The following is a 27,210-nucleotide window of genomic DNA, read 5'->3' on the forward strand; positions in this document are numbered from 1 at the left end:
CTGATCCATCCGGGTAGTTTTAACTCTTTCCTTCTACAATTCACCATCAGGTTTCTCTGCTAGCATAGGGATAGATAGAAGAGTGTTCTTCTTTTTCTTTAATCAAAAAAAAAAAACCTTTAATGGGCACTACATAACAAAAGACATTGAAATTTGAAAATTTGATTTTATGGGAAAATGTCTCCAGGTTTTCATTATATAGGTTGGATTTCCTCTTTGTTTTTTCCTGTAAGGAAAGTCTATCTAGGTGATTGCAAAATGAATAAGTTCATTACACTGGACAAAAAAAAAACCCAACCCCAAACCCAAAACTTTATTTAGATAAGAGATCTGATAGTGGTGGTAATTCTTAATTAAATAAATTAAATTTGTTTCTTCTTTACCAGTATTTTAAGTTAATACATCCTTTGAAGGAATAAACTTATTAAATGTGTATCAGTTAAGTAGATTATATCACTCATTTCTCAAATAGAAGTCCTTCTCCAAAATGAAGAAGATTGAGTCAATCCTAGTTTCCGAAGCTAAAAAGGGTAGCGTGACCTTATATGAATCAAACCTTGGAAGAAATTCTCAGTACATTAAGTCACCCAGTCTGCATGAAATTTTATTTCCTTTGCAGGTCACTTCAAATAACGTTATGAATGATGGATGCGTTGCATTTTTTTTACTGTTACCTGGCTCTGACCATTTAATTGAGGTTGGAACTGCCTGTATTTCACATACCTCTTCAGAGTTTCTTAACAAAGACCAGAACCTTCCAGGTTATTAGGCTACTACCCAAACAGCCCAGTCCTCAAGTTACTAACAGACCACAATGATTCCTTTAAGACGCGCAGTGGCTGAATTTAAATTATGCTGTAACAGCAGTATGATTGTACTGAAGTAATTGAATTTGCCTGCATCTTTTCAATTTCCTGGCTGATTAATTGTGAGGCAGGGGGAAATGTTTCATTCGGATGAGAGTTCTTGGGAGATGCAAATGAACAAACCCAAAAATACCTGTGGTCGCTTTGACCCTGGAAGCATTATCACAATTGCTATTCCCATTGCCAGAATTAAAACCTTAATTGCTCTGTCACAATAATCCTTGAGCTGTTCTTAACATCAAGAGAAACTGACTACCCCACCTACAGTACACACCCAACCGCTTTTGTAACCAGATTATCACAATTTTATCCAGCTTGATTACTACAAAGCAGAAAAAACATCTGTTTCTCTATTTGACAGCTTTTTTTCATAATGCGTATCTTTGTATTTTATAAAAAGCTCCATGCCAGGCTGGTGTGATGTCATCTAACAGCTATTTCGTATCAGTGTATTTGCAGGAAGTCTTGCCCGGGAGTTCTCTTTTACCCAAGCCCAGGCTAACAAACCGTGGGCAGGCACTGAGGAAGCTGTACAGGCAGCAGTGCGCTCTGCAGGTGCTGCTGCAGGGAGGGGAAAAGGAGAGGGAGAAAACTCATCGAATTGTACAAACACAGGAGCCTATAGGCAACGTGAAGAAGGCAATTATATTCAGACTTCCTGCTGGTGTGGGTCATTTGATTTGTGCAGATACAATTCATGTTGGTAGACAACTGGAGAGACGACTGGATAAAACTCAGCCAAACGGCTGAATTAACAGGATCACGGCCTAGACAGGGGCACTCTTCGCTGGGTAACAAACTGGCTGGACGGCCGGGCCCAGAGAGTTGTGGTGAACGGAGTTAAATCCAGTTGGCGGCCGGTCACGAGCGGTGTTCCCCAGGGCTCAGTGCTGGGGCCGGTCCTGTTCAATGTCTTTATCAATGATCTGGATGAGGGGATCGAGTGCTCCCTCAGTAAGTTTGCAGACGACACCAAGCTGGGCGGGAGTGTTGATCTGCTGGAGGGCAGGAAGGCTCTGCAGAGGGACCTGGACAGGCTGGATCCATGGGCCGAGGCCAACTGTATGAGGTTCAACAAGGCCAAGTGCCGGGTCCTGCACTTTGGCCCCAACAACCCCAGGCAATGCTACAGGGAAGAGTGGCTGGAAAGCTGCCCAGAGGAAAAGGACCTGGGGGTGCTGGTTGACAGCCGGCTGAACATGAGCCGGCAGTGGGCCCAGGTGGCCAAGAAGGCCAATGGCATCCTGGCCTGTATCAGAAATAGTGTGGCCAGCAGGAGCAGGGAGGTGATCGTGCCCCTGTACTCGGCACTGGTGAGGCCACACCTCGAATCCTGTGTTCAGTTTTGGGCCCCTCACTACAAGAAGGACATGGAGGTGCTGGAGCGTGTCCAGAGAAGGGCAACGAAGCTGGTGAAGGGCCTGGAGCACAAGTCTTATGAGGAGCGGCTGAGGGAACTGGGGTTGTTTAGCCTGGAGAGGAGGAGGCCGAGGGGAGACCTCATCGCGCTCTACAACTCCCTGAAAGGAGGTTGTAGCGAGGTGGGTGTTGGTCTCTTCTCCCAAGTAACCAGCGATAGGACGAGAGGAAGTGGCCTCAAGTTGCGCCAAGGGAGGTTTAGATTGGACATTAGAAGAAATTTCTTTACTGAAGGAGTGGTCAGGCCTTGGAACAGGCTGCCCAGGGAAGTGGTGGAGTCACCATCCATGGAAGTATTTAAAAGACGTGTAGATGAGGCCCTTAGGGACATGGTGTAGTGGGTATCGTGGTGTTGGGTTGATGGTTGGACTTGATGATCTTAGAGGTCTTTTCCAATCTTAATGATTCTATGATTCTATGATTCTACATTGCATATGCTTCAGTATCCACTTAAGACGTGTTTAATTAAGTTGTAGATCCAATAAGGTATGTGGATCCTTTTGGTTTGAGTTGATTGAGGATTTCCCTTCCAGTCTGTCCTACTCACAGACAAAATAAATATTTTTTCCATTTATTATTTCTTTAATAAGATGGAGGAGCTTCATATTAGTCTTTGTCATTTAATGATACATGCACGTCTTAGGAAATTTATTCTGATGCTGTCATTCCGTTGAAGACCATTTGCCATAATTGGCATGGGTGCCTTCTCTCTAGCATTTAAAATTCTTGTTATTTCCAATGTCGGCAGAATACATAACTTCATTCTGAAGCTCTGATGTAGTTATATAAAAAAAGCTGTATGGTTTCATGAATTCCAGAGTACGTTCACATAGCTGAAAAAGTGGAGACAGTGGAATGTAAATGTCTTCCGATGTTTTATTTATTATATTTAATAACAGGTGAAATTAAAATATAATGGTGAACGATGAACAGTCAAGAATTAAAAGGCAAAAACCCTCGAGAATACCTACCAGAAAACCCATCATGTGCTTCTAGCCCCTAAAGAATTTTCCAGATACTGTATGTTTAAATACTTTTTAAAATGACATTTAGTCTATTTTATGCCTTTTTGGAGTATTTTCAGTGTGTGTCTGAACCTCTCTGGTTTGACTAATTGTCTGATACGGAATTTGTGGAATTCAGTAAAGCTTTTTCAGCTACTTAAATTAGCTGCCTAATTTTAGAGACGGGTAACACAAAATATGAATGAAAGAATTTACTTTCCTGGAGTTGTTTCTATTTGCTTTTACTGTATCTACCTTCTTCCCAAAGATACTAGGAAAGGTCTGTTGTATTCAGAATATTGCTAAACTGAAAGTCGAAAAAAAAGCATTCCCATCCTAATTCCTAACTGAAACCTATCACAGCATAACGGTGAACTATTATAAAAGTGCACAGACCTCTTAAAGCTTGCCAGCACATCCAGCATCATGGATGTCTGTGTCTTATAGAAGTGAGGGCTTGGGTACTCTGGATAATCTCAACTTCCTGAATCTTAGGGGGCGAAAGACTGCCTTTTGAGCAGCTAAGGCCGAAATTTAGGTAGACATTTAGGGGTTCACATTAAATCCTGGATATGTATTGACAGTAAATAGAAGTTAAAGAGTGTTAATAAGACGTGTTCACTGTGAGGAGAGTCGCTGAAATAGCCTACACTGCGGTGGTCTGTTAGTCACAGTTAGTCCTCATTATGAAGTAAATCAGCTTCAAATTATGGCTCTGTTAATCAAAACAGTACCCACAATTTTCAGAATTTGTTCTATGCAATGCAGAGTCAGTCAATACACTGTCTGAAATCCTTTACTTTTGATTGTACAGTAGATATTTGGGGGGGGTTGAGGAGAACTTAGTACAAACTGGCTATCTGCAGCCAACAGGATTTCCCAGTACTGGGAAAAAATCATGATGAATCTGTCAAGCTTTCAGACATTTGGGATCAGTAAATCAAACTAAAGCTTTATCGGTTTTAAAAATCACATTAAGTAGCATTTGTACATGCTACCTCCTCCCATTTTTTCATACTGAAGTGCAGAGCTTTAGGGTACCATGTTCATGAAATAAAAAATGAAAGTTGTAAATAACTTTTCTTATTTTTCCGGTACAAAAATCGCCAGGTAAGAGGGAATGGGAGTGACTTCACTTTGTTGCTTCGAAGTGACATAAGTATGTTCTCAGCTTGATTGTGAAGCTGAAGGAATGACAAAATTAACTCAACTAGCTATAGGTAAAAGAAGAATGCAATACTTCATACCATATTATAACCTGTACATGTCCTAGCTCACTAATTTCTGTATAGAGAAGCCTAAGAAAATATTGGTCTAAAAGTTAAATACACACAATTCTAAACACAGAAGCTATTGTTAATTCATTTTTATTTTTCTAGCAGCAACAAAGGAAATACTATAATATGCTTATGCAATAGCTAGTTGAAGAAAATTAATGTAGATAAGCAGTGGTAGATAAGAGTAGTTGTCTTTTTACATGGTTGTTCCTTAGATTTTGAAAACATCTTCATTTTATGGGCTATACTTTATCAGTGTAATCCAGAGTAAATCTTTCGATACCAACTCCAGGTTTGCACAAGAACATTACCAAATTTAATTGTGTATAAGAAATCAAAGTCTGTTTTCCCACATAAAAATTTCTCCAGGTGATGTGACCAAAATCAGTGCATTAACATAAAGACTCCGAAGACCTGCTCAACAAATCAAAATCTGTCTGAAACCCTGAGGTCATAAAATAACATGTTATTTATCTTCCATGTTGAGAGTGTAAAAAAATGGGAAAATGACAGTGGTTTCAGTCCAGAGAAACAACTAGAGCTGCAGCAGTGTGATTTAAAAGTGACTGTGAAAGTCAAGGGGTTATAGCTGACGCTCGGAGCAGAGTCAGGAAAATTCACGGATCTTCCTGCCTGGGTGTGGAAGGCTGCCCGCGTTCATGGTGAGCGTACAGCTACTGCTTGCAGGCCACAGTCACATGCAATATGGAGTCATTTCAGTTTTACTGAAGGGGCAGACTGGCAATAAAAAAGACCATAGGGTTATGGGAAGGTTATTTTCTTTTCTTTAGTCTATTCAAAAAGAAACCAGGCATAGCTAAACAGGACATCAGGAGAGCTGTACTGTTTCTATTCTAGTTTAAGTGAGACTAAAAGTAGCTTCTCCAGGATTACTTCGTCACTTTGAAAGCTTCTGACCTCCAATTTTATCTTCTCATCTTGTATTTGTTTCCTAACACCCAGGGTGTAAACGTTAGGTGCTCTGTATTTCAACATGACTTCCAACAGCAACAGTACACACTGGTGTAGAACCATTGATTTTGAAAGTGCTCAAAGCTGTAGTACGATGTAGCCACCTGCTGGCTTTGGGAAGTGGCAAGGGAAAAATACATGTATCTTAAAAAGCTGCTCCTGCAAGTCAGTCACAAGATTGCTATTACGGAGCAGTTACTAATGAGTGCTTCTGAAGTGTCTCTGTTGTTTTTTCCGTTTGGTTAGACCACGTCTCTTCCCTGGATAGCCAAGCATTCATTCTGCAGTCACTTGCAAGTGTACTTATCTCTTATGCCATAGAGCCTCTCGTGCAAGGAAGTTTGGCCACAAAGGTAACTGCAGCTTTAAATCCTGTCCTTATTAGCTCTTACATAATTAAAAGAGCCGGATCAATAAAGAGCAATAGTCCTTGCAGTAATGTGGAAAGGAATTAACGACAAAAATCAGAAGCTATAAAGACAGCTGTATCAGAAACTGAATATTGTTGCATATTATTATTTAAAAATCACAGTGTTAATTACTTTAATAACAGACTCTGGATAGAGATTAGATGCTGGCAAGATCAACAAACTTGAAATACCTGTTGTATATGATACATGTTTTTCCTGTACTACTTAATTTGTTCACAGAATGTACTAGGAACCTGTCTTTCCTCATGTGCAAAGCAGAAGTTTTATTTGCTGGACTTCACCTTGATTTATGCAAATTAGACATGGTCCTCCGACAGACCCCAACTTCAAGGATCATTCCTGGTTGGAAAGGCGCTTTAAACACATTTGAAGTTAGACAACTACCAGTGCAGACAAGGGATGTAAAATTCAAATTGTATGTCGGGAGTTTTAAAAATCAGAATAACCCCAAAAGAAGGAAAGGAATTACAAAACCAGCCAAAACTGGTCTAAGCACTTTCAGCTGTTTCAAAGTGCATGTGCAGCAGCCATGGAAACCGGACGTTACTGCAAGCGAGTCCTGCTCATCAGTGTCCAAATTCTAGTTGGTAACAAGAACAGTATAAAATAACACACCAAATAGGTGTGTGGTGGGGATTATTTCTCTGTGCACTCAGTAAGCAAGGCTTTTGGGATGCTTGGAGCTCTTCAAAGCCTAGGTCTGAAGAGTTTGCTGGACTGGCCACCTGGTAACTGATGCTAATGTAGTTTTTGTATATTTTATGACTAGTGTTAGTTACAGTAATGATCAACTTTTACTCTTGTTTTTACCCTCTCTGCAATGATAAATTTGAAAAAATGTGACTATTTGGTGTAACATTAGACTGTATTTTGAACTGGAGCCTTACTAAACATTCGTTTAGATAAATACTATTAAAAAGAGGAGCTGTTCAAGCTATAGGTAGGCAATACCTCTTTTCTGCACCTGGCAACACTGTCTGCAAATATACCTCTACCTACTTAAAAAATGAACTTTTTTGCTATATTCTTTGTCTATGCACAAATACAGTCAGGAGAGCAGAGCTCTGATTTTCAGCTTGATCAGGAGATGCAGAGTACCTTTATTTGGATTACTAAGTCACCGGTGTGGGAATGTTTCTTTAATTCGTCACAGACTGGGGAGATACATGGATGTGGCAGCCACCCTGCATTCAGCAAGAGACAATCCGGTTCCTGTAGATACTGAAGTACCTGTAGCCATCTGAAAACACCAGTTGTGTCACATGCAAAACCTGTTAGTCTTTCAGTGGTGTGAGCTGCAGGGTTTCTCTGGGGCTGTTAACAAGCCTGGAAGCTTACTGTGTGGACTGTGTGAAATCAACTAGAGGGAACCAGCAGTGAAAGAAGTATTTGGGAACAAACACGGTCCTCAGAGGAGGGACACTCCTTGGGGAGGCAGCAGGGAAACTCTGAGAGAGTACATTGCCTGCTGTAGTTTTCGTGACAACAGTATTAGAAAAACAGGAATGTATGTTCCCTGAAAAGAGAAGAGCGTACCAAAAAAATGTTTCAGTCCCTTCTGGTAAAAACACCTTGGCAAGTCCCAAGAGCCAGTGAACCATGATAATCATCTCACTGACTTTGTACGCCCTGAACCAAGGGCTGGGAGCTGCCTTTTGCCTTCATGGTAGTTGTCTTGTGTGGGTTAAAATCATGTAAAGTTTGCTCCTGTAAGCAGATTTCAAGTGTGGTATTGTGCAACGCAGTTTAATTCGGACAAATGCTGATTGATATTTGAGCTTCCAGGTGACATCTGCAGGAAGTTTGCTAAAAAGTTTGTACAGTAAATTCAACCCATCATTCTCCACTGGAAGGGAGTATTGTAATGTTCTTCCCATACTTGCTTCTGAATCTTTGCAGAGATTGCTAAACTTTTTTCCACAGCAGTGGAAGAAAATGTGTACTTCTGACTCGCCCCTGCTCCCCCTATGAGCCATGGTTGTGACTGCCCTCGCAACTACACCCACGGAATTTGGAGGCCAGCAGGACCACCAATGCCATGCAAACTGTGATACACCCCGACATATTTCAATAGGACTTTAGGTCTTTTTGCTGGCGTAGTTGTGGCCAAATATATCACTGGTAGGTCTGCATTTTTTAGTGGATATGGAGTAAGAGCATGTTTGGCTCACAATAGAAATTCCCTTTGAAGTACAAACATGAAAATCCTGAGTACTTTGGTACGGCTGCCAAATAATGTCATATTTTACAGATCTTGTTGCCTGCTCATTCATGCAACAAATATGTGATGTTTTTTGTAATGTTTTTGTAATGTAAATGGAAGTAGAAACCTTATGTGAATTAAATTTCAGCTTCTGGCTCAACTTTGCCCTCATTGCAATCAGTAGAACTTTTGCTATTTAAATATTTTTTCTTTGTAAATGATGTATCTTTAAATACTCGTAGAGTTTGTTAGTACAGTAATAGGCATTATAGAAATATGCATTAATATTTTATATAGAATTTTTAAATTACTGGTGTAATATTCAGATGTGAGAGACCTTTTACTTCAAGATGCAAAACCCCCCTTTTTCCTTACAATTTTTTTTGCTATAAAGTGAAATCGATCTTTTCCCTTCCAAATGCTTACTTAAGATTGAAACAAAAGCATCCGTAGGTGTGGGATCTCTCTGTATACATAACACTTGATGAGCTTGTTTGTTTTCATATTTTGAGTGCTGCCCGATATGCCCAGCTCTATTCAATTAGCTCATTGCTAATTTCAGCTTGGCTTCTGGGTACATTTTACACAAATACAGTGTGTGTCTCAAAGGCAATTCCATTGAAGAAAACAAAGTATATCCACAAAAATTTGGGGCCTTCGTATGAAAAGGTTGTTTGCCTGGTGAACTGGGTCCTTCAGAAGTCATCCAAACCTTCTTCTGTGTAATGGGACCTCTAGGACACCTAGGAAGCTAGCTTTCCTGTGGACCTTGCGACTTTGAGAGCAAAACTCACGCTTCCCTGACTATAGTAAACTGCTCCATGAAATACTGGTTCATTGCTAGCTCAACCCCCACCCTCCACTCTTTAGGCTATGTTCTGGAGAAACCTCATGTCCAGATCATCTGTCCCCAGCTGAAATATTTTAAGAGTTGGAGATCCCAACCTTATTGTAGAAGGGAACAGAGTCAAATCTAAACTGTGCTAGACTTCATTAATTTTAATGAAGTTACTGTTGTTTGCTTATGGCACCCAGATCTCTGAGAGTCTTAGCCACAGCTAATTGCTGTGGTGCTGTATGGCCTGGCTGCGAGAACCTCACGAGAGGCCCAAGCCCAAGGCGATGGGTAGGTGGGGGCCTCGGGGAAGGAGGTTAGTGTGTTGTGCAGGGCACCCCTGTGGGGACAGTGAATTGTGTATCTGCTCCACCCAAGGTCTGACCCAAGGCAGGCGTGTTTACAGCTGCAGCAGTTGCATCCAAAGATTGGATTAATCTTTGAGTATTTGGAAATATATATACATATATATATGTGTGTATATACTTGTATAAATTATAAACATTGAATTGAAGAGGTAAAGTTGCTGTGATGATCAGTCACTGAAGGGAAAACCCTTGACTATTAGATCCTGTAATACGGCTCCATGCAGAATCATCCAGAAATAAAAGTACTACTCAAGCTCATTAGTGCTCTCTGCTATCCCTGAATCTAGCTCCCTATCTGGCAGCAATTCCTAGGTAAATAAGAAGTATAGGCTACTGTCCCTCACTCCATCCAGCTGTACTCAGCCCAAAGGAAATTAATTCAGCGCCCAGTTAGATGAACAAAGAATGAGAACGTGGCTATTGCGCTGAGTGTTGAGTAGTCCTGAGATTGATGAATCTCAAATGCATTTCAAACATGTGCCTACCCATCATCTTTGTTCTTGCAGCCACAACTAACTGGTATTGAGATCTCCCATCAGATCGGCCAACTCTGCAGTATGCAGCCAGGCGAGTGCTTGGATAGACCTCTCCACAACATGCTGTGGTCTTGGCAGCAATAGCAGTGGCTGATAACCTTCCACTGAGTCAGATGTGGATAGGTGTACAAGCAGTGTATTTTTTTTTTTATACTCCATCAGCTCAGCATTTACTGGTAACTGAATTGAATTTATCTGTGTGTTGCTTTCTGTTTTCTAATATTGGCCATACTATTTAATGCCAGTTTCTGAAGTACCTGACTTTTCAGGTAATCTTTCCAAACACTAGCTGCATAAGGATTTTTTGGCCTCCAAGATACAGCAAAAGGGGCGCACTCAGCCAAACATGGCTGTTGAAATATGTTTGTGGAGTTTTCTGTATAATTGGTAATAGTATGAGACATTTAAGAGCCTCCTATTTGTAGGGGGGGGGAAAAAGCCTATGCTTTTTTGAATGAGGAAGGGATGGCAATCCTAAACTCTGATGCAAAATCCATCTAATGGATTTACATCCTGCAGTTCTGACTGGGCAGAGTGTTTTCTCTCGTTGCCTGTTTTTTTCTCCTACCGGGTGGCGTATTTGTTTTTGATCATTTCATTTATTTGGTGACTTCCTGCTAGATGGCTGCCATATTCTGTGGTAGTAGTGACTGTATTTCTGTAAAAACTGAAACATAAGAATCTGTTGTCTCTCAGAGCTCTCAGACACCTCAAGTCTACATGGTATAGGGTATTACAGAAGCAAATAAAGTGTCAAAAAGACATAAGTGACCTGTCTTTAAACCAGGCAAATAAAATTTTCCCGAGTGCTCTGCTCCTGCAGCTGTGCTGCTCTCAGAACACACCAGTTCACACCTGCAGTGTAACAGTCAGTTTGGAGATGTGAATTTCATGCTGCAACTCTGAGAACTCCTGGGAAGCTCATCCCTCTCCACATAGTCCTGAGAGTAAAGCAAAAAGCCCTCTTAACAGTGGTAGACTTTGACCTGCTCCCTAAAGCTTCATTACTAGCTCAGGTCCCTCTTCTAGGTCCCCTTTTGGATGGAGAAAGGCATGCTGCAGAGACTGAAGGGAAAGGTAAAATATCCAGCTTAGAAAGTAAAGATTCCTTCTCTACTGTAGGCAGGAAAATCTGTGTTGCCGGAGAGTCAATCCACACGTGGGCTGAAATCCTGCCTCTATTGAGCTCCTATGCTGCAGGACTGAAGGGCAAAAAGCATTATTTTATTATTAATGAGTGGGTGTCCACAACTGGTGTCTCGGCTGATAAGGACCTTCTTCCATACCTTGTGGGCTGACTGTGGCTATTGAGGTGCATAATCTGTTTTAAGCACTCACTGGTTTGCTTCACCATTCACTATGCAATTGGAAGCATTTATCATTTATGAGAAGCATATACTTACAGTTTTTCTTTTATGTTCCACATTAAAGGGCTTTGCATATTTATTAGCTGATGACAGTAAGCATTATGTACTTCTCATTTGTTTGTGGTTGTCTGTATTTCCTGCTGTTAGCAGTCCAGCAAAAAGCCAAAGGAAGAGTTGGCAGGAGTAGCAGCGCTTCAGCTTTTCCATTGCGTTTTCAAAAGAACATTACAATCACACAGAACTATTTTCAAAATATGGAAGTTTACAGGTGATTAAGAACAAATAGGCAACATGACTGAAATACACCTTGTGTGCAGCTGTCAGTATTTTTTTTTTTCTCTTTGTAGAGTTCCAGTCACATCCCATTTCGCACTAGCTGTTTCTCATCTCACACTGAAAGTGCTCCTTTTTCAACACAGTGCTGACGCCTCTTTCAAGGCTGGTCAACTTCAGTGCTTGCTTCCCGCATGGTTTTGCACAAATGTATATAGCCTTTTATGGTGGACAACATAATAGTGAAGCCATCGGATGCTGTATTTTCTTTCCCACTTACACAACAAATGGGATGAGGCTGCTCCTCCCTAATGGACCATTCTTTTTCCCTGAGGAAACAACTTTCCAAGACTTGCACTCTTACACAAGGTTGCATTATATTTTCTTCTGTTTCCTTACAGCGCACTCACCTTCTTTGGTAGATTTTGTTATATATATAACAAAATATATGTATATATATTTCACAGAGTCCTCCTCCTGCTTTGGGCTGTGTTGGGATACCCCGGAGACCCACGCTGTGGGCGGGCAGGCAGCGTGGGTACCCCACTCCCCGCCGGCAGCTGAGGGGATGTCCCCCCTTCGCGGGACACCGGGCACTCCCACGCGAGTATCAGTCGCTCAGGTGCACTCAAAGCCGGGCAAGGCACGCCTGCGGCGGGGAAGGCAAACAAACGGGCTGACCATTTCCCTCTCGGGGCTGCCTTTTTTCCCCAGCCCGACGGAGCGGAGCCCCGCGGGGATCCCAGCCAGGGTCGGTGGGGCGGAGGAGCGGGGGGAGCCGGTGAGGGCGGAGAGGTGTCCCCGCGGGCCGGGCCGGGCCGGGCCGTGTCGCGCCGGGGGCGGGCGCAGGAGGATGCTGAGGCCGGCGAGCGGAGCGCAGCCTGACGCAGCGGCGGCCCCAGCCGCGGCGGGCGGGCGGATGGCGGGCGGCGGCGGGCCGCCGCGGGGCTGAGGGGCGGCGCCGCCGCCGTGCCGTGCCGCGCCGTGCCGCGCCGTGCCGCGCCGTGCCGTGCCGCGGTCGGCCGGGCGCCGCTGCAGGCTGGCCCCCTGCGCCTGCCTGCGGGGCGGCGGCGGCGGCGGCAGCAGCGGCGGGCGGGCTGCCGGGATGATCCGGTTCCGGAGCTCCAGCATCAGGTCGCTGAGCCCGGAGATGAAATGCACCGTGCGGCTGCTGGACGACTCCGAGATCTCCTGCCACATCCAGGTGCCGGCGGGGAGAGGGGCGGCGGCGGGGCGGCTCGGCGGGCAGCGGCACCCCGGCCCTGGGGGCGCAGAGCCGGGCTGGGACTCAGGCGGCGGCTCCCCGGCGCGGAGCCGGTCGCAGGGCCCGGGCGGCGGCTCGGCGGGGCCGCGGCGGGAGCCCCCGCACCCCCGTTCCCCTGCGCGGGGCTCCGCGCACCTGCGGCGCGGGCAGCCGCTGCTTCTACGCCGCCTCCCGGCGCTGCGCCACGGCGCTGCACAGCACGGCGCGGAGACCGACCGGCCGCTGCTGGAGCCGCGGGGTCTGCCGTGCCCCGGCACCCCCGGCACGGCATCCCCCTGGGCGGGAGAAGCCCGCTGGGCTGCGGCGCGCCCGGCGAGCAGCGGCCCGGGCGACAGGGAGCACCCGGCGGCGCCTTCCCCGTCCCGCGGCGCGATGGCGGAGCGCCCCGGTGGGCACTTCTGGCTGCAGAGGTGGTGTGCGGGGAGGACCTGCTCCCCGGTGCCAGGAAAGCCCTGCCTTGGGAGCAAGGCCCGCGGCGTGCGGTCTTAGGAAACGCTGTTCCGGAGATAGCGGGCAGGGTTCAGAACGAAGTGCTGCTCCCCCTTCCTCGGAATTTAAGGCAAAAGATAACTTACAGGAGGATTTTCGGTGATAGTAGTTGTACAGTTGGAAAGAAAGCAACTTTGCTGTAGTCCCTCTCCCTAATTACTTAGTCCCTTTTTATTCCTTCAAGTAACAAGGATAAAGAGGCGAAGAGTAAGGAGTCTGTGAAGTTCTGGTGGTGCAGCAATGTGTGTAGTGTGTGCAAGCAGAGGTATTTTAGGTGTCCTGACAAGACCCAAACTCTGATGCTTTATGGATGTCTTACAGATTCTTGAACTGCAAACATTAGAAACCAAGTTACTCTGAAATTTCCGTGGCATCCATCGAATCACTGAGATGAGCTTGGCATCGGAAGATGTCAGTGGTCTTTTAGGAAGTTGCTTGTCACTCACAATTGGTCTTTCAGTCTCTCTGGCAGTATGAAATATCCACAGCTTTAACTCAAGTTGGTGGTCTTGTACAAAGACCAACTATGGCTGAAAAAAACAAGTGCCATGAGATGCAAGCTGCATTTTTGCTTGCACCAAATTCTGTTTTTCATTAGTTTCAAAGGAGCCATTTAATACTAGAAGAGAAGAGAATAGAATAGTTCCAGTTGGAGGGGACCTACAATGATCATCTAGTCCAACTGCCTGACCAATTCAGGGCTGACCAAGAGTTAAAGAATATTATGAAGGGCATTGTCCAAATGCCTCTTTTTAAGGCACTGGCAGGCTTGGGGCATTGACCACCTCTTTAGGAAGCCTGTCCCAGTGTTTGACCACTCTCTCTGTAAAGGAATGCTTCCTGATGTTCAGTCTGAACCTCCCCTGGCTTTGATGCATTCCCACGCGTCCTATCACTGGATCCCAGGGAGAAGAGATCAGCACCTCCCTCTCCACTTCCCCTCCTCAGGAAGCTGTAGAGAGCAATGAGGTCACCCCTCAGCCTCCTTCTCTCCAAGCTAGACAAACCCAAAGTCCTCAGCCGCTCCTCACATTCCTTCCAGCCCTTCCACCTCCTCTGGACGCATCCTTCTTAAATTGTGGGGCCCAGAACTGCAGACAGTGCTCCAGGTGAGGCCACACCAGTGCTGAATACAGCGGGATAATCACCTCTCTTGACCGGCTGGCTATGCTGTGTTTGATGCACCCCAGGATGCGGTTTGCCCTCCTGGCTGCCAGGGCATGCTGCTGGCTCCTGTTGAGCCTGCTGTCCACCAGCACCCCCAGATCCCTTTCTGCAGGGCTGCTCTCCAGCCACTCCTCTCACAGTCTGTACTTGTGTACTAGTTACACTCAAACAGCATGTAGCCTGGAAGTAACAGGAAATTGCTGAAACATCTTGTACCTGTATCATTGTAGTGCTCTTGTTAATGAGTAGCATGGTTATGAGATCATAGCATTAATGGGTAAGAAGCAGAATGGCCTTCGGAGTCTTTTCTCGGAGGTTAATGCAAGCTTTGCATAACTTATTTGGCATCTTTAAAAACTAGTCTCTTTAAAGAATGATGAATTTAAAGTCAGAATTTGAGATGGTGTCATTACAGCTCTGTAGATTTACAGCACTCAACAGATTTACACGTGCTAAGAGTATGCCCTTCAATGCCTACAGGGTAGAAAAGAACAGTCATTACTTTAGGTGTTATATAGTGCAAGGTGAGGTAATGAGCTCAGAACCAGTTGAATCATATTGCATTGTTGTGGCTCATTCCACATGTAATGCATGCAGGGGAAAAGTGTTTTATGCCACAGTTGAAAATGTTTTAACTGTTACAGTTCTAAGGGTAATCCTGAAAACAGAATTCTACTATAAACTTGTCTAGAACTTGTTTTGCTGAGTCTGCACACTGACCAAAAATATTTAAAAGGTGGGAATGGCTCCTGTTTTTTTTCCCCTAGGATTTTTACATACTGAAATTCTAAACACGTAAATGCAGATCGTAGTGTGAGGAAGTACTTTGCTCTTGGTCACTTCAGCAGAAACATGCAATTAATGGTGACATTTCATAGTTCTGAATTACCTTTCACTCTTTCCTGTGCCACACGCTTCAAACTGCTTAATCCTATCTATAGATAGCTACCCCTCACCTGTCACCGTATATGCAGAGGAGATATAATTTAGCTGTATAATTTATTTATCCTCTTGTATGTGTGTAGCTGATAAGACACTAGACTAACAAATCCCAAACCACTCAACTTTTTGTGTTTAGCCTCTCGATCAGATCTGTATTTGAACTTCATCATGTGGACAAAACTTGCTAGGAGTTTTCACAATGCTACAATTTTATTTTTGAATGGAAAAAAAAAGGCGCGAATTAGCTGTATATATGCATATTGATGCATATTCAGCGGGACAAAATAGCCCAGATGATGTGCTGCTGGGTTAACAGCAGAGATGCCAGGGTTGTGCCAGCTGGAACATGTTGGACAGCTGTGTTTTGGTCATTGAGAGGATAAGAAAGCCTAATTCTACAACACTGAGAAATGCCAACAGAGTCTCTTAAGGACATGGGATGCAGTAAGGAACAGTGACGACTGAAATTCTAGCTGTGCATTTTCAGGGGGAAAGGAGGGGAGCTATGCAGCTAGTCTGGATGGTCATGTACATAGCTGATGATTTGCTGCGTTTTAGCGCACGAAGTTTTGCCAAACCCTACTTTTTCAAGTATATCTTTCCAGCAGCTGGCTTGCACACATGGGCCAGTGTCCGAGTACCACGTCAGTGCAGAGATGTCTGCTAATTAAAATCCTTGCGGATGCACTGTAGATCTTTAGCCTTACAAAATGAGCAACCAGAATTGTGTGTTACTCAGCTAAAACATTGGGAGGTAGTGTTAGGAAAAGTAAGTGGGAGCAGATTATTTAGGTGCTGCATATATATGTGTATTTTTTTTTTCTCCCTGTGTAAATTTCATAGTGTTTAGGTAGGAAAATAAAATAAATTTTTCTTTTTACTATTTAAGTTCTTTCAAAGCAGGGTTTCAGCAAGCCAACAGGCTAATAAAGCCTGCTTTTGGAAATTACATTTTATAGCAAACAGTCTAATGACAGCATATGCGGTGGTGTGGGGAGAATCAGAGATGAATCATGCATTTGCAGACTCCAGCCAACTAGTTATCGAGCTGTGCAGCTGCCATGTAGGTCACCAAGTTGCTCAAGGCTAGGTTTGCAGCTCAAAGGTCGGGATTCAGTATGTCGTCCTCCTCATCTGAGAGACTTTGTGACTGCAAATTAGCCGAAGCAGTGACAGACACAGGAAAGGGCTGGTGCCCGAGGGACGCTTAACTAATTCTTGTGATGACATTTATTTTCCTATGGTTTTTTTTTTTGTTTGTGAAGCCTCTCTGGGACATCGGGCAGTCTTACAGCAGCAGTAGGGTGAAGTTGCAGTGGCACAGCTAAAATGGAGAGGTTACGAAAAACAGCCTGAAGGGCCAGTGGCCACTGTCTGTTTCCATGTGCAAGAGAGAGAGGTGACCTGCTTGTGCAGGCTGCTTGATAAAGCAGAGAACCGAGGCTTGAAAGAGGGCAGTGGGGGAAGTAGGTCTTCAAAACTATTGGAAATGTGTCTGGAGCAGCAGGAAGACCTCCTTTCTGGAGGTACTAATGAGATACTTATTTTCTGAGTCATTGACATAACGAGCGCTTTACTCCCCTTTTTGCAGGCTTCATGCAAAAATTTCAAGCATCTAATTAACCTTTTACTAACACTAGCCTAAACATCTTAAGTAGTAAAGAAAAAGATTTCTTTTTTTTTGCCTGACTTATTCTGTAAGATTACTTCTACTTATATCAGTTGTGAGTAGTTAGCCATCAAGGTCCTGTTATGGTAGACTGTTTGTTATTAAATATGTAAGTACATCTTGGGTTCGCTGGTACCGCTGGCATGCTTTAAATAAGGCATGGGCTTCAGTATACCTCATTTAACTGAAATGACTCTTGAGCGTGCTACTGTTCCTTAAGTTTTTAAAGACATGAGTAAGTGTGTTTTAGTAACCATTATAACTCTAAATTTATTTAGAGTCTACTAGAGGTTAATACAACATTATAAGCTCGCTCTAGAAAAATGCTACATTTAATGTATTACTTAATTTTTAAATTAATAAAAGTTTTATTTTACTCCTTGAGCTGTTCAGGTCCAGTATGCAAAACTGGAGGTAAGGTTGGCATGAATAAGGCTTTTCTCTCAGCTGGAGCTTATTATTGACAGTGGTAGTGAACTTTGCTGTCTGTGCGTTTATTTGTAGAAATACTGTATGACTGGATCTTCTTGTGCCTCAGCCCACATGTAAAATTGGGTAGTAATGGGGCCTTTATAATGACACAGGTTTTGCTTCCTATGAGCTTTCCCAAACAAAAATCTGTATAGATATCCCCAAAAATATCACCTGGCTACACTACTGATTTTTTTTGTATGTATCTAAATGATTATTTGATTGTCGTTTAAAAGAACAAACTTGAATTTCTGTGTATGTCCAGCTTTTGAGCAAGGAGAAGACATAATTTTTAAAAATCGCTTTAGAAATCAGCAAGAAGACAAGCAGAGCAAAGCTTTGGTTTACCTGTGGTCTGTTCTTAGACCTTTTACCTTATTTTGCACAAGTAAAAATGAGGGTAATATGAGGTAAATGAGGTAAAAAAGTAAAAAACTGAGAAGGCTCATTTCTTTCTGCTGCTGGTGGTCCTATAGTGTAAGATGGCCTTGTGTCTTTTTAAATCTTAATTCAGAAGTAGTTTCTGTGCAGTTTGAATACTGCTGCCTGTAGTTTGGCTAATAATTTACTAGCTTGATTTTTTTTTCCCCCCTTTTAAATGTGACATACATTGTCCTGTCTAGTTCTTGTTGTAGCACATTGATGCCTAGAAACTTGCCTTCTTGCTTAATATTTTCTGCTTGGTCTGCGTCTTGCAGGCAGATGCTACATTTAATAGAAATCTGTTAACCAAAGAACTCTCTTTAAAATTCCCATCCCTCAGTAAAGTTTAAAAACCAAAACAACAAGCAGGCTGTGAGGTAAAAGAGCAGTGTCCGTGAATCTCACTGCGAAGATATGCTGAATGTGGATGCTTTGGATAAGTAAGTGGGAAAGGGAAGGCAGCATGAGAAATGAAGAGAGCAGAGAGGCCAGAGATGAGAAGGCGGCAGAGAACCATAGCTGCGGAAGGGGAAAGGTTAAGGGATTATGTAGGCAGCAGGCAGGAGATTTAGTGAATTTATATTTATCCTGTAAGCGATGTCAGAACTGTAACCAGCATCTTGAGCTGCTGGGATGATGCTGTAACGGTTCAAAATAGAAAGACGAGATAAGGAAGGGGATGCAAGTTAGGATGGATTCTGTGCCATGTTCGGTTGACGCGTTTTAGAAACCGCATACTAGGGTTTGTATTCCTAACTTAATGCTTGAGCCTCTAATTGTACAGTTATAACAGGTACTCTTGGTGAGAGCTGCAGATGAGAAGCCTCTCCAATTAAGCTAAGCCTATGGGTTAAAGTTACCTCTGTTGTCGTTTCATGTGTGTGTTTGATGGAATTTGCAGTAACATGTTTTCTTTTTGATAGCACTTATGGATGTGCTCTTACCTCCTTCCAGGGCTGAAAAGGAAACAAGGAGTAGAAAGTGCTACTAGAAAGTTGCTAGGGTATTGGGAGTTCTCATTTACAAATTAAGAAATTAATTGTCTTGACGCATTTTGGTAAGTGTCTGTGAAGCTCAGCATTTGCTTAACGTTGATTTCTGTTTCTCTGGTAGGGGAAAGGCACGTATCTATGTGTAATACTTACGTGTTGCTACCAGTTCACGAACTCTGTTGTTCTTTCTTGTTATTCTTAAATGAAAACACTTACAAAGTTGGCTTATGTAGGATTTTATCCAATATATACTAACTGCAGCTGAGCTGCTTTTGTGTTGGATAAAGCTTATTAGTGATGTTGAATTAGGGTTTTTCCACACTCCATGTTGTCTGATTAATGAACAAAATCTGAAAATTCTCTATCCTCAAGATGATGCTCTGGCCTTTCATTTTAACTGTGTATTTCCTGTGTATTGCAATTGGCATTGTAATTCATGTTTTGGTTGCTAGTGAACAAAGGTGGGGGAACTTACATGCATGCTTAAGGACTTACCCGACACAGGGTTGAAGACAAACATGTATTTCAGTAAATACGAACAGTGTAGATGATAAGTATTTCAATATATTGGTAAGACCTGGTGCTGCAGTGTGGAGGAAAAAAATATGAAAAATGCAAGTATCCTTAGACAAAGTTAGCTAGTCAACAGGGACAAGCTAAAAGGATAGTTACTGATTTAATATGTAAGTATAATCTTTTAACTTTTACCCACCTTTCATTTTTCTTACACCTTTGAATAAAAACTTTCACATTCTTTATTGTCATGCATGTTTGGACACTGGCTAAACAGTAGAGGTGGACCTGTAGTAATAATAAAAGGCAACTGGAAAAGCAGTAATACGATGCAGCGCAGCTTAGATCTCCAAACTGCAAATCATCGGTTTGATCCCATGAAGGTGGCTCCTGTGAGATACAGGGTGCTTTCTGCTTGCAGGAACTTCGTACACTCTTTGGCCTTGAAAGGGCTTTTGGCACCTCATGAGGCATTCTCTCACCTTGAGATGCTCTCTCGCCTCCGGAGGCATCTTCAGCACACTGATACAGATTGCTGCCGAGAAGCAATCATTTGGCAGAATTAATTGGCCTAAGATTAGAGCCAAAATGAATCATTGGTGAGGAGGTACTGTATTTTCACTTTTTGGTTGTATTTGCCTAGGTTGAAGTTTCTGTGTAGGTCAGGAATGACTTAATAACATATATCAATTCTCCTGAAATGACCTTTAACAAACGAAGAGGTTAGTGCCTTTTCTATGGGAAGGTGAAATAGGGAGTCTGGATTTTGCCTATATGGTTGTTGCTGGTCCCCTGGAACAGACAGTATATTAAAAACTCAAGGTTTAAACACTGAGGTTAAAGAACGGGAGAAATGGCAGCTGATTTTTCTCCCTCAAAATGATGACTGGAGAGTAATCTTTCTGTGATAAAATGCTTGTTTTCTGTAGCACAGGGCTCTGTCCTTCTGGATATTTTGGCTTATTAAACCAAACATACTGAAAATGGCCATCTTCATCTTCTTACTCTCTCTCTTTTTGCACTCCCCCTCCACTCCCTGGTGTGGATAATATCAACCTGTTGGCAAGGTTCATAATGTCCAGATAATCTTTCTCTCCTTTTCCTGTTACAGTCAAGCTGTCATCAGATGACTTCTGCTGTGTCTTTCCCTGCTGCATATGGAGTATATCTCCTCATAGTTCTTCCTTCAGCTGAGGCTGCTTGTCTGTTCCTTCATTCTTTGTTTGCATAAATACAGCCTCATTCTTCTCCCTAGCCTTGCTTTCTCGAAGATCCTTTCTAGACCTTACAAATCGTCTTTTTGTTCCTATCAGATTACCTTGTTCTCACTCTGTTTTAATTCCTTGTCTGATAGTGAAAACACAACTGTAGTAATTCAGCAGTAGTTAAATTAATACTAAATCTTTTTCTTTCTGGCATAAAACTAAAAAAAAAAAAGGCCCTAAATACTCTTTCTTCCTTCACTCCTCCACTGTCAGTTTATTTTATCCTTTCCAGCTACAGGCACTCGGTTCATAAAAGTGTTCCTGTTTTCCTCTTTTCAGGAGGAAACGTTTAACACGTTGTTTTTGATGGAGGTGTGTTGATAATCAGCTCTTGCCATTTCAGTGTGCTGTCAAGATAGATGCTGTTCTCCAGCTCACAGTTAATTATGGCAGTATAGGCCAAGTGTGAATAGTAATCATCCTATTCATGGTTGCTGTTCATGGGAGAGAAACTCAATTAAGGAGGACCCAGGGATGAAGAATGAATGTTGGTGCTCTAGTATTGTTACATTTAGAGGAAAAGTTTCCTTTGACTGAAAGTAGTGCTGGAAACTTGAGGTAAAATGGATCATACCAATCTGTATAAGGTTAAGTATATGTATAAGGTTAAGTTAATGCATAAAATTTCTCAAGGTTGCTCACAGCTGGAAATGAGAAGGTATGGGCTATATACGATGAGCTCTTTCTCAGCAGAGCGGTTCTCAAGCAGAAATAACTCCTGCAGCAATTGGAAATCTGGCCATTCAAGACAGTTACAGTAAGAAACATAAGTATTAAGTGGCTGCAGAATGATTGCTCTTTAAAGGCTTCCTTTAGTAAAATGTCGAATGAGTCAACATCTTTATTAAAAACACTTGTTATTTTTCTCTTGTTTACTTAAACCCCAGGAAGAAGTAAACAATCTGGATTGAAGATGTGCTTTGCTCCCTGCAAACGTATTATCTCGCAACGATATTTTCCCCATCGCAACTCTCTTTGGAAAAGAATTGTGCTTTAAAAAAACCCCCAAAATCAAGATCTGCACCTGGCCATTTTTTGTCCTGATGTTGTAAATATGTAAACTTATTATAAAAGGGCACATGTTGCAAAGATAACTTTGGGTATTTCTGACGACACTGTGTAAAACCTTTTTCATATAGTCAGTCTGTTTGCCCACTTTTTTTGATCTTTTACGTAACTGCAGCAGAAGCAAAAAAGAAATGGGATTGCAAAATCAAAACAAACAAACAAACAATCCCCTCATCCCCCCAAACCCAAAAAGTATCAGGAGAATTTACAACAGGACTTAATAATTTATTAAATATAAAGAGACCAAAAAGCAGTCACAAACAATTTTTAGTTAATGGTGAAATCCTGTGGAAATTGATGCATAAAGTTCAGACTGTAATGGTGTATTTGTATTGTTTCCAGGCATGGAGGCTAGTCAAACGTTTTTGTCTCCAAAACAGAGTGTCTGTGTGTGAACGGCCTTTTGGGAATGGTTCCTGGACCCTTCTGTCCGCCAGGCGATGCCTGGAAACTGGTCAGCAAGAATGCTAATTGGCACAGACCGGATTTTTGTCAGGCAATGCCCTAACAAGTTTGCTAGCATGGGTGGTGGATTTCAACACCCCAAAATGCTTGAAGGGTTTTAGTAGTTTTAGTATGGATCCAGTCTCTGTTTTCAAAAAGAAAAAAAAAAGATTTTGTGAACGACTAAAGATATATTTTATAGTTCTGATACTAAAACGTAAATGGTAACTGTGTTCATAACACTGTCCTCCTAAGTGGAAAATCTAAAGTATTATTTGGAGCATCTTAAACAGTTGGTGGTAGTTAAACTAGGAGTAGCGCTAGTTTTAATAGGTGCTTACAAAAAAACTGTGCATGGGATCTGTGGCTGTAATCTTGGATTTGAACCTGTAATCTCTTCTGGGATGACAGATTCTTGATTTTTTTTTTCCCCCCAATGCTCTTAGCAACAGAGTCTAATACAAAAGTACTCTGCAGGACCAGGAGACCAGGACATCAGTTGGTGGTGGTTTTTTGATTTTGTTTTTATTTTTACGGACACAAACTCCAAGCCCTATAGTGAGAAATGAGACGTGGTTGTTTCTTTGAACAGTAACTGCAAAAATGCAGAGATGCTCTATGGAGTGCTATGCACACCACAGAGATGCTATAGAATGTACTTTTAATGCTATTGCTTTAGGCTTTTCAGAATAAAATACAGCTGATCCTTCACTTTCACTCTGTTACTTTAAAATTGGGTAACAAAGATAAATACTTCACAGTCAGAGAGTGATGGTTGCCCTTGTGTTAGGTGGGACAGTTGAACTCCGGGGGTGTGAGTTGAACTCTGAAGCTGTGCAGTGCCAGCCTGAACTTGGTGACTTCAAGGATTTCTGTCCAGACGTTCAGTGTGCCAACAGGTGGAGTGCACCAAACACACTGACTCTGCTCGCTCCTGCTCTATGTGAATTTTCTTTCGCTCCATCCGGGGAAAAGGAAGGAAAGAGCAGAGGCTTTCACAGACGGTGCCGTGAGTGATTCAGCGTGCAGACTCAGCTGTTCACATGAAATCGCTCCAGCAGCTCGCGGTGCCCCCGCCAGTTGCTAGGTGCAGATCCAGGGAGGCTTTTCTGTTTTGACTGGAGAATCCACTCACATTGCCAGGATTTCCGGATTAGTTTTCTCACAGGGTCTGGCAGTTGGTACTTCACAGCCGTCAGAACGGAGAAGACTTGAGCAGGAATCGTCAGTCCCCAAACCTAACGATGCTGCTGGCTTGTGGGCATTAAAGCAAAAGGAGTGGCACATCTAAGTGAAAAATGAACGGTAATCTACACAGTTTCAGGACAATGTGTTCAGGACAATTCTCGTTATTTTTTGTGCATGCACCAAATAAGTAGCAATTTTCATCCTGTAGCTTTTTGAGAATCAGAGGCTGGTTTGTATCTTGCCCAGAAGAGTTTATGGTGTCATTTCAGGGAAAACACAACAAGGGAATGCTTGATTCGTGTTGTGATGATGAGACCGCACAAAGTAATTCGTGTAGTTGGCCTGAGTTTTAACTTAAGTAAAGGGGGGAGAAATACTACTGCAGAAGAAGAAATTCCAGGAGTTGGATGCTGGTATGTGTGGGCCAGAGAGTAAGACTCCAGTTGTGTAGAGATTTCAGCAGTTACATGGTACATTGCAGAGAAGGTGGCAGTATTGACTACACCCTTCCAGAGTTTGTACCTGTTTTTGGTTTTATTCTGTTATTTAGAAACTCCTTCCAGTGAAGGAACACGTCGTTCATAAATCTATGATCCCAACCGCTAAGGTAGTTTTTACTACCCTAATCTGTTTCCCTCCTTATTTTTCACTTTATGTTTGCTTTAAGGTGTCAAGAGGTGAGCTCTGTTGCAGTTAGGTTTGTGTAAATAACTTGCCACCTCCCTGTTAGAGGCTCGTGCAGCTTGTGAATGTAGCAAGAACCACAGCAGGTTGGGTTGGGTTGGAGCAGGAGGGGAAATATGAGTTGTAATTCTGGCTTGCAGACCCACTGGTTTTGATTTCAACTCTTGCCTTTCAGCAGCTCTTAGCTTACTGCCTTCTCCATCGTGGATGAAGATATCAATACCATGCCTAAACCCAGACTCCTGCAATACCCTTCTGAGGCCATCACCTAACTCACCAGTTGCATCTCTTTTTCATTACCGTTTTCTTCAGTCCTCCAGACAGTTTTCAATCCTTTTCACAGTGCTTGAATTCATGGCACTTCTAAGTTATGATTTCTACTATTTTGGAAGTGGGGCAGTACACTGTGTTGGATACACAACAGAAACCTAGATCTGCTGATAAACATAATTCCCTGGTTTGCTGATTCTGGTAATTATTTCACAGAGGATGTTCAAAGAATTGTTATAGATTTGTACTAATCATTACTTACTTTTCCCCCAAGGTGCTTTTTTGGGTCATCATTTTGATGATGATCTTTGGACGGTGATTACCAGATTACTGGTTTTTGAAGTTTCATGTTATATTTTGGTGGGTGGGTTTTGGTGGTTTTTTTGCGTGGTGGTTTTTTTTTTTTTTTTTTGGTAATCTTTTGTAGTTTACTGCAGTCTCAGTGAATTATCTTGACTCACTTGTTATAATTGTGTTGTGGTAACATGCTCTCTGCACAGGGTGATGTGCATATCTGTGTGTTTGTATACATCCTGTAACTTACCTGTAATGGTCTGCATAGTTGTAAGGCTTTTACAGTATCCTAATCGTATGTCTTTGTTTTGCTAACTGCAATTTATAATGATCAGGTTTTATAACAGCCAGGTCATAGCTTAGAAACTTCAGTTTCTTCACCTTCTTGTTCATTAACTGATTTATTCTTACCAATTTAATTTCTTTTCATTGATTCTAAAATCAGAAAAATCTTTAGTTTCATGGTCTACTAGGCTGACCCCTCTCAACTCATATTACGTTTTTTTATGTCTTTCCCAAAGCCTTAATGGAATTTACGTATTTTTAAATTGAGATCCAGCACTTTCAGTCTTTCTAGCACAGATTTTTGCCCATTCTTTACATTTGCACTGTTATGTGAAATCCTAAATGATACTGGGGTGGTTCAGAAATAATGGAAATGTTTTGATGTCCTGCAGGGGTTTTCATGTAGCGAAAGGAAACAAATAATTTTTGAAAACTAAACCTCCCTTCCTCCCTAGATGAATTTCCTGTTAAAACTCTTAGCACCGCCAACATACTCTTCTGTATGAATATTCACATCTTTTAATTTTTTTTGTTGTGTTAGAATTTATTTAGACATCCTGTCTTGTTTACAGGAAATGATACATAGTTTTCTGTCATGAGGTGATAAGTAGTTCAGTGGATATCTTGTGTCCTGAAAAAATAGATAAAAACTGAATGTTTCTGTATTCCTAGCTCCAACATCTGTCTTTTTACAGTTCTTTTTTACTCGTGAATATTTATGCTGTTGTTGCTTTGTGATCAGAAGTATCATTGTAATCCAAAAACCGCAAGAGAGTTGTACTTCCTTTTCAGTTTTTCCATATATAGCCAGTGTTCTGAAGATGGAGGAACTTATGTTGCATTTGATGTGTTTCCGTTAACTTGCTTTTAAGAGCTCTAGCTAGCCGTATTTTTATTGATTAGGAAACAAAAGGGAAGATGCAGATGTGGATTTAGGTGCCTTCCCCTTCTTTCTTCTTCTCCCCACAGTCCACAGGTGGAGCTTTTGCTCATTTTGAGGGCACTGATTTCTAATAGCGATTTTGGTGCCTTCCTTCTCCTTAGCCAAGCTGTGCTTTGGTGGTACTCCAAGAAAGATGAAAACTCTACCAAGCGTAGGCAGGTATGGCCCAGAGGTAGTATATTCTCCTTGATGTCCAGGCAGGTTGCTAGTTACGCCTGTGATGTCCTCGCTCCTCTCCTGCCCCAAACTGACCTCTGTGGTTCTCTTACTTGCTGCCTGTCTCATTGTTACTGGTATTATTTGTATTACCCTTCTTCTCTATGAAGCAAACCTCTTTGCTGTCAGTCTTGGCTACACAGGTAATCTGTTGAGGAGGGAACGTTTTTTTTCTGTTCACTGCATCAAAGTGGGTTTTTTACCGCTCTCCTAGTTTCTGGTTTTTTACAAGCAGGTAGGCACGGTGACATATAAATCCTGTTTGAAATTCCTAATTCACTGATTTGACAGTACTCAGAGAAGACAAGAAGAGCTACGTTCATGGTGATCCTGCAGAGCTGGTTTGTGCCCTACATAATGTTTGGCACGTCTCTGAGATGCACATAAGGAATTGCATTTTCTAACCTCTCTCTGCCTCCTCTCTCTCCAGAGGATTCTCTGCTTACGCAGAAACCAAAATGTTTGCTGGAGAAGGATTCTGAGGGTTTTACCCTGCAGGCTGAATGGTGAAGAAAGCTTATGAATCCAGGGGGAAGCCAGTTTAATGAATTCTGTTTTCCTATTGTGTCCATACAGGTCTGATATTGCTTTGTAATTCAAATTGGATCTGCTTCCACAGAATATTGTTTTTCTCATTTTGAACTATGTAGCCTTTCCCATGCATTCCTGAAATAGAACAGCTAAACATATGCTTAAAAAAGGAGGGATATAAAAGGGAAAGTACTGTCCTCCCAAAGGTGCACTGGGATTCCTGTAGCAGTATTTCTTTGCAGAAATATCATGAGTTGAGTTTTCTTGCCGAGAGAGAGGTTTATGCTTTATGAACAGGATAATTGTATATTTCTGTTCAAAGTAGACATAATTCTGACACGTTTCATGACCACAAGATATTTTATGCACTCACTGGAATAAACAACACACAGGGCTGTCTCAGGCACTTAGTCAACAGATAACGTTGTGCCTGCTTTTACACATCTTTCAGCTAAATCAGAGATCAAAACCGAACTCCAGCACTTGAGGGCATGTGGGGGGGATTTTTGACAGTCTGGAGGAAAGCGAGTCTGTAAAGCCT

At 42.4% G+C, this 27,210-nt stretch overlaps 1 protein-coding gene across 2 annotated transcripts in view; it reads left to right on the top strand.

Moving 5' to 3' along the window:
* Positions 1-12,561: 12,561 nt before the first annotated feature.
* The window catches only part of FRMD3 (FERM domain containing 3), a 141,529-nt gene continuing 126,880 nt past the window's right edge, over positions 12,562-27,210 (top strand). The window contains exon 1 of one of the 2 annotated variants that reach the window (XM_075137930.1): positions 12,562-12,755. In XM_075137930.1, coding sequence (XP_074994031.1) covers positions 12,657-12,755 — 99 coding nt within the window. In that variant the 5' untranslated portion in view covers positions 12,562-12,656. Of the gene's footprint in view, positions 12,756-22,544; positions 23,564-27,210 lie in introns of those variants that run through there. The other variant, XM_075137932.1, reaches the window with a different exon arrangement.

Source organism: Calonectris borealis, chromosome Z (genome assembly GCF_964195595.1).
Source record: "Calonectris borealis chromosome Z, bCalBor7.hap1.2, whole genome shotgun sequence".
Classification (NCBI taxonomy): Eukaryota; Metazoa; Chordata; class Aves; order Procellariiformes; family Procellariidae; genus Calonectris; species Calonectris borealis.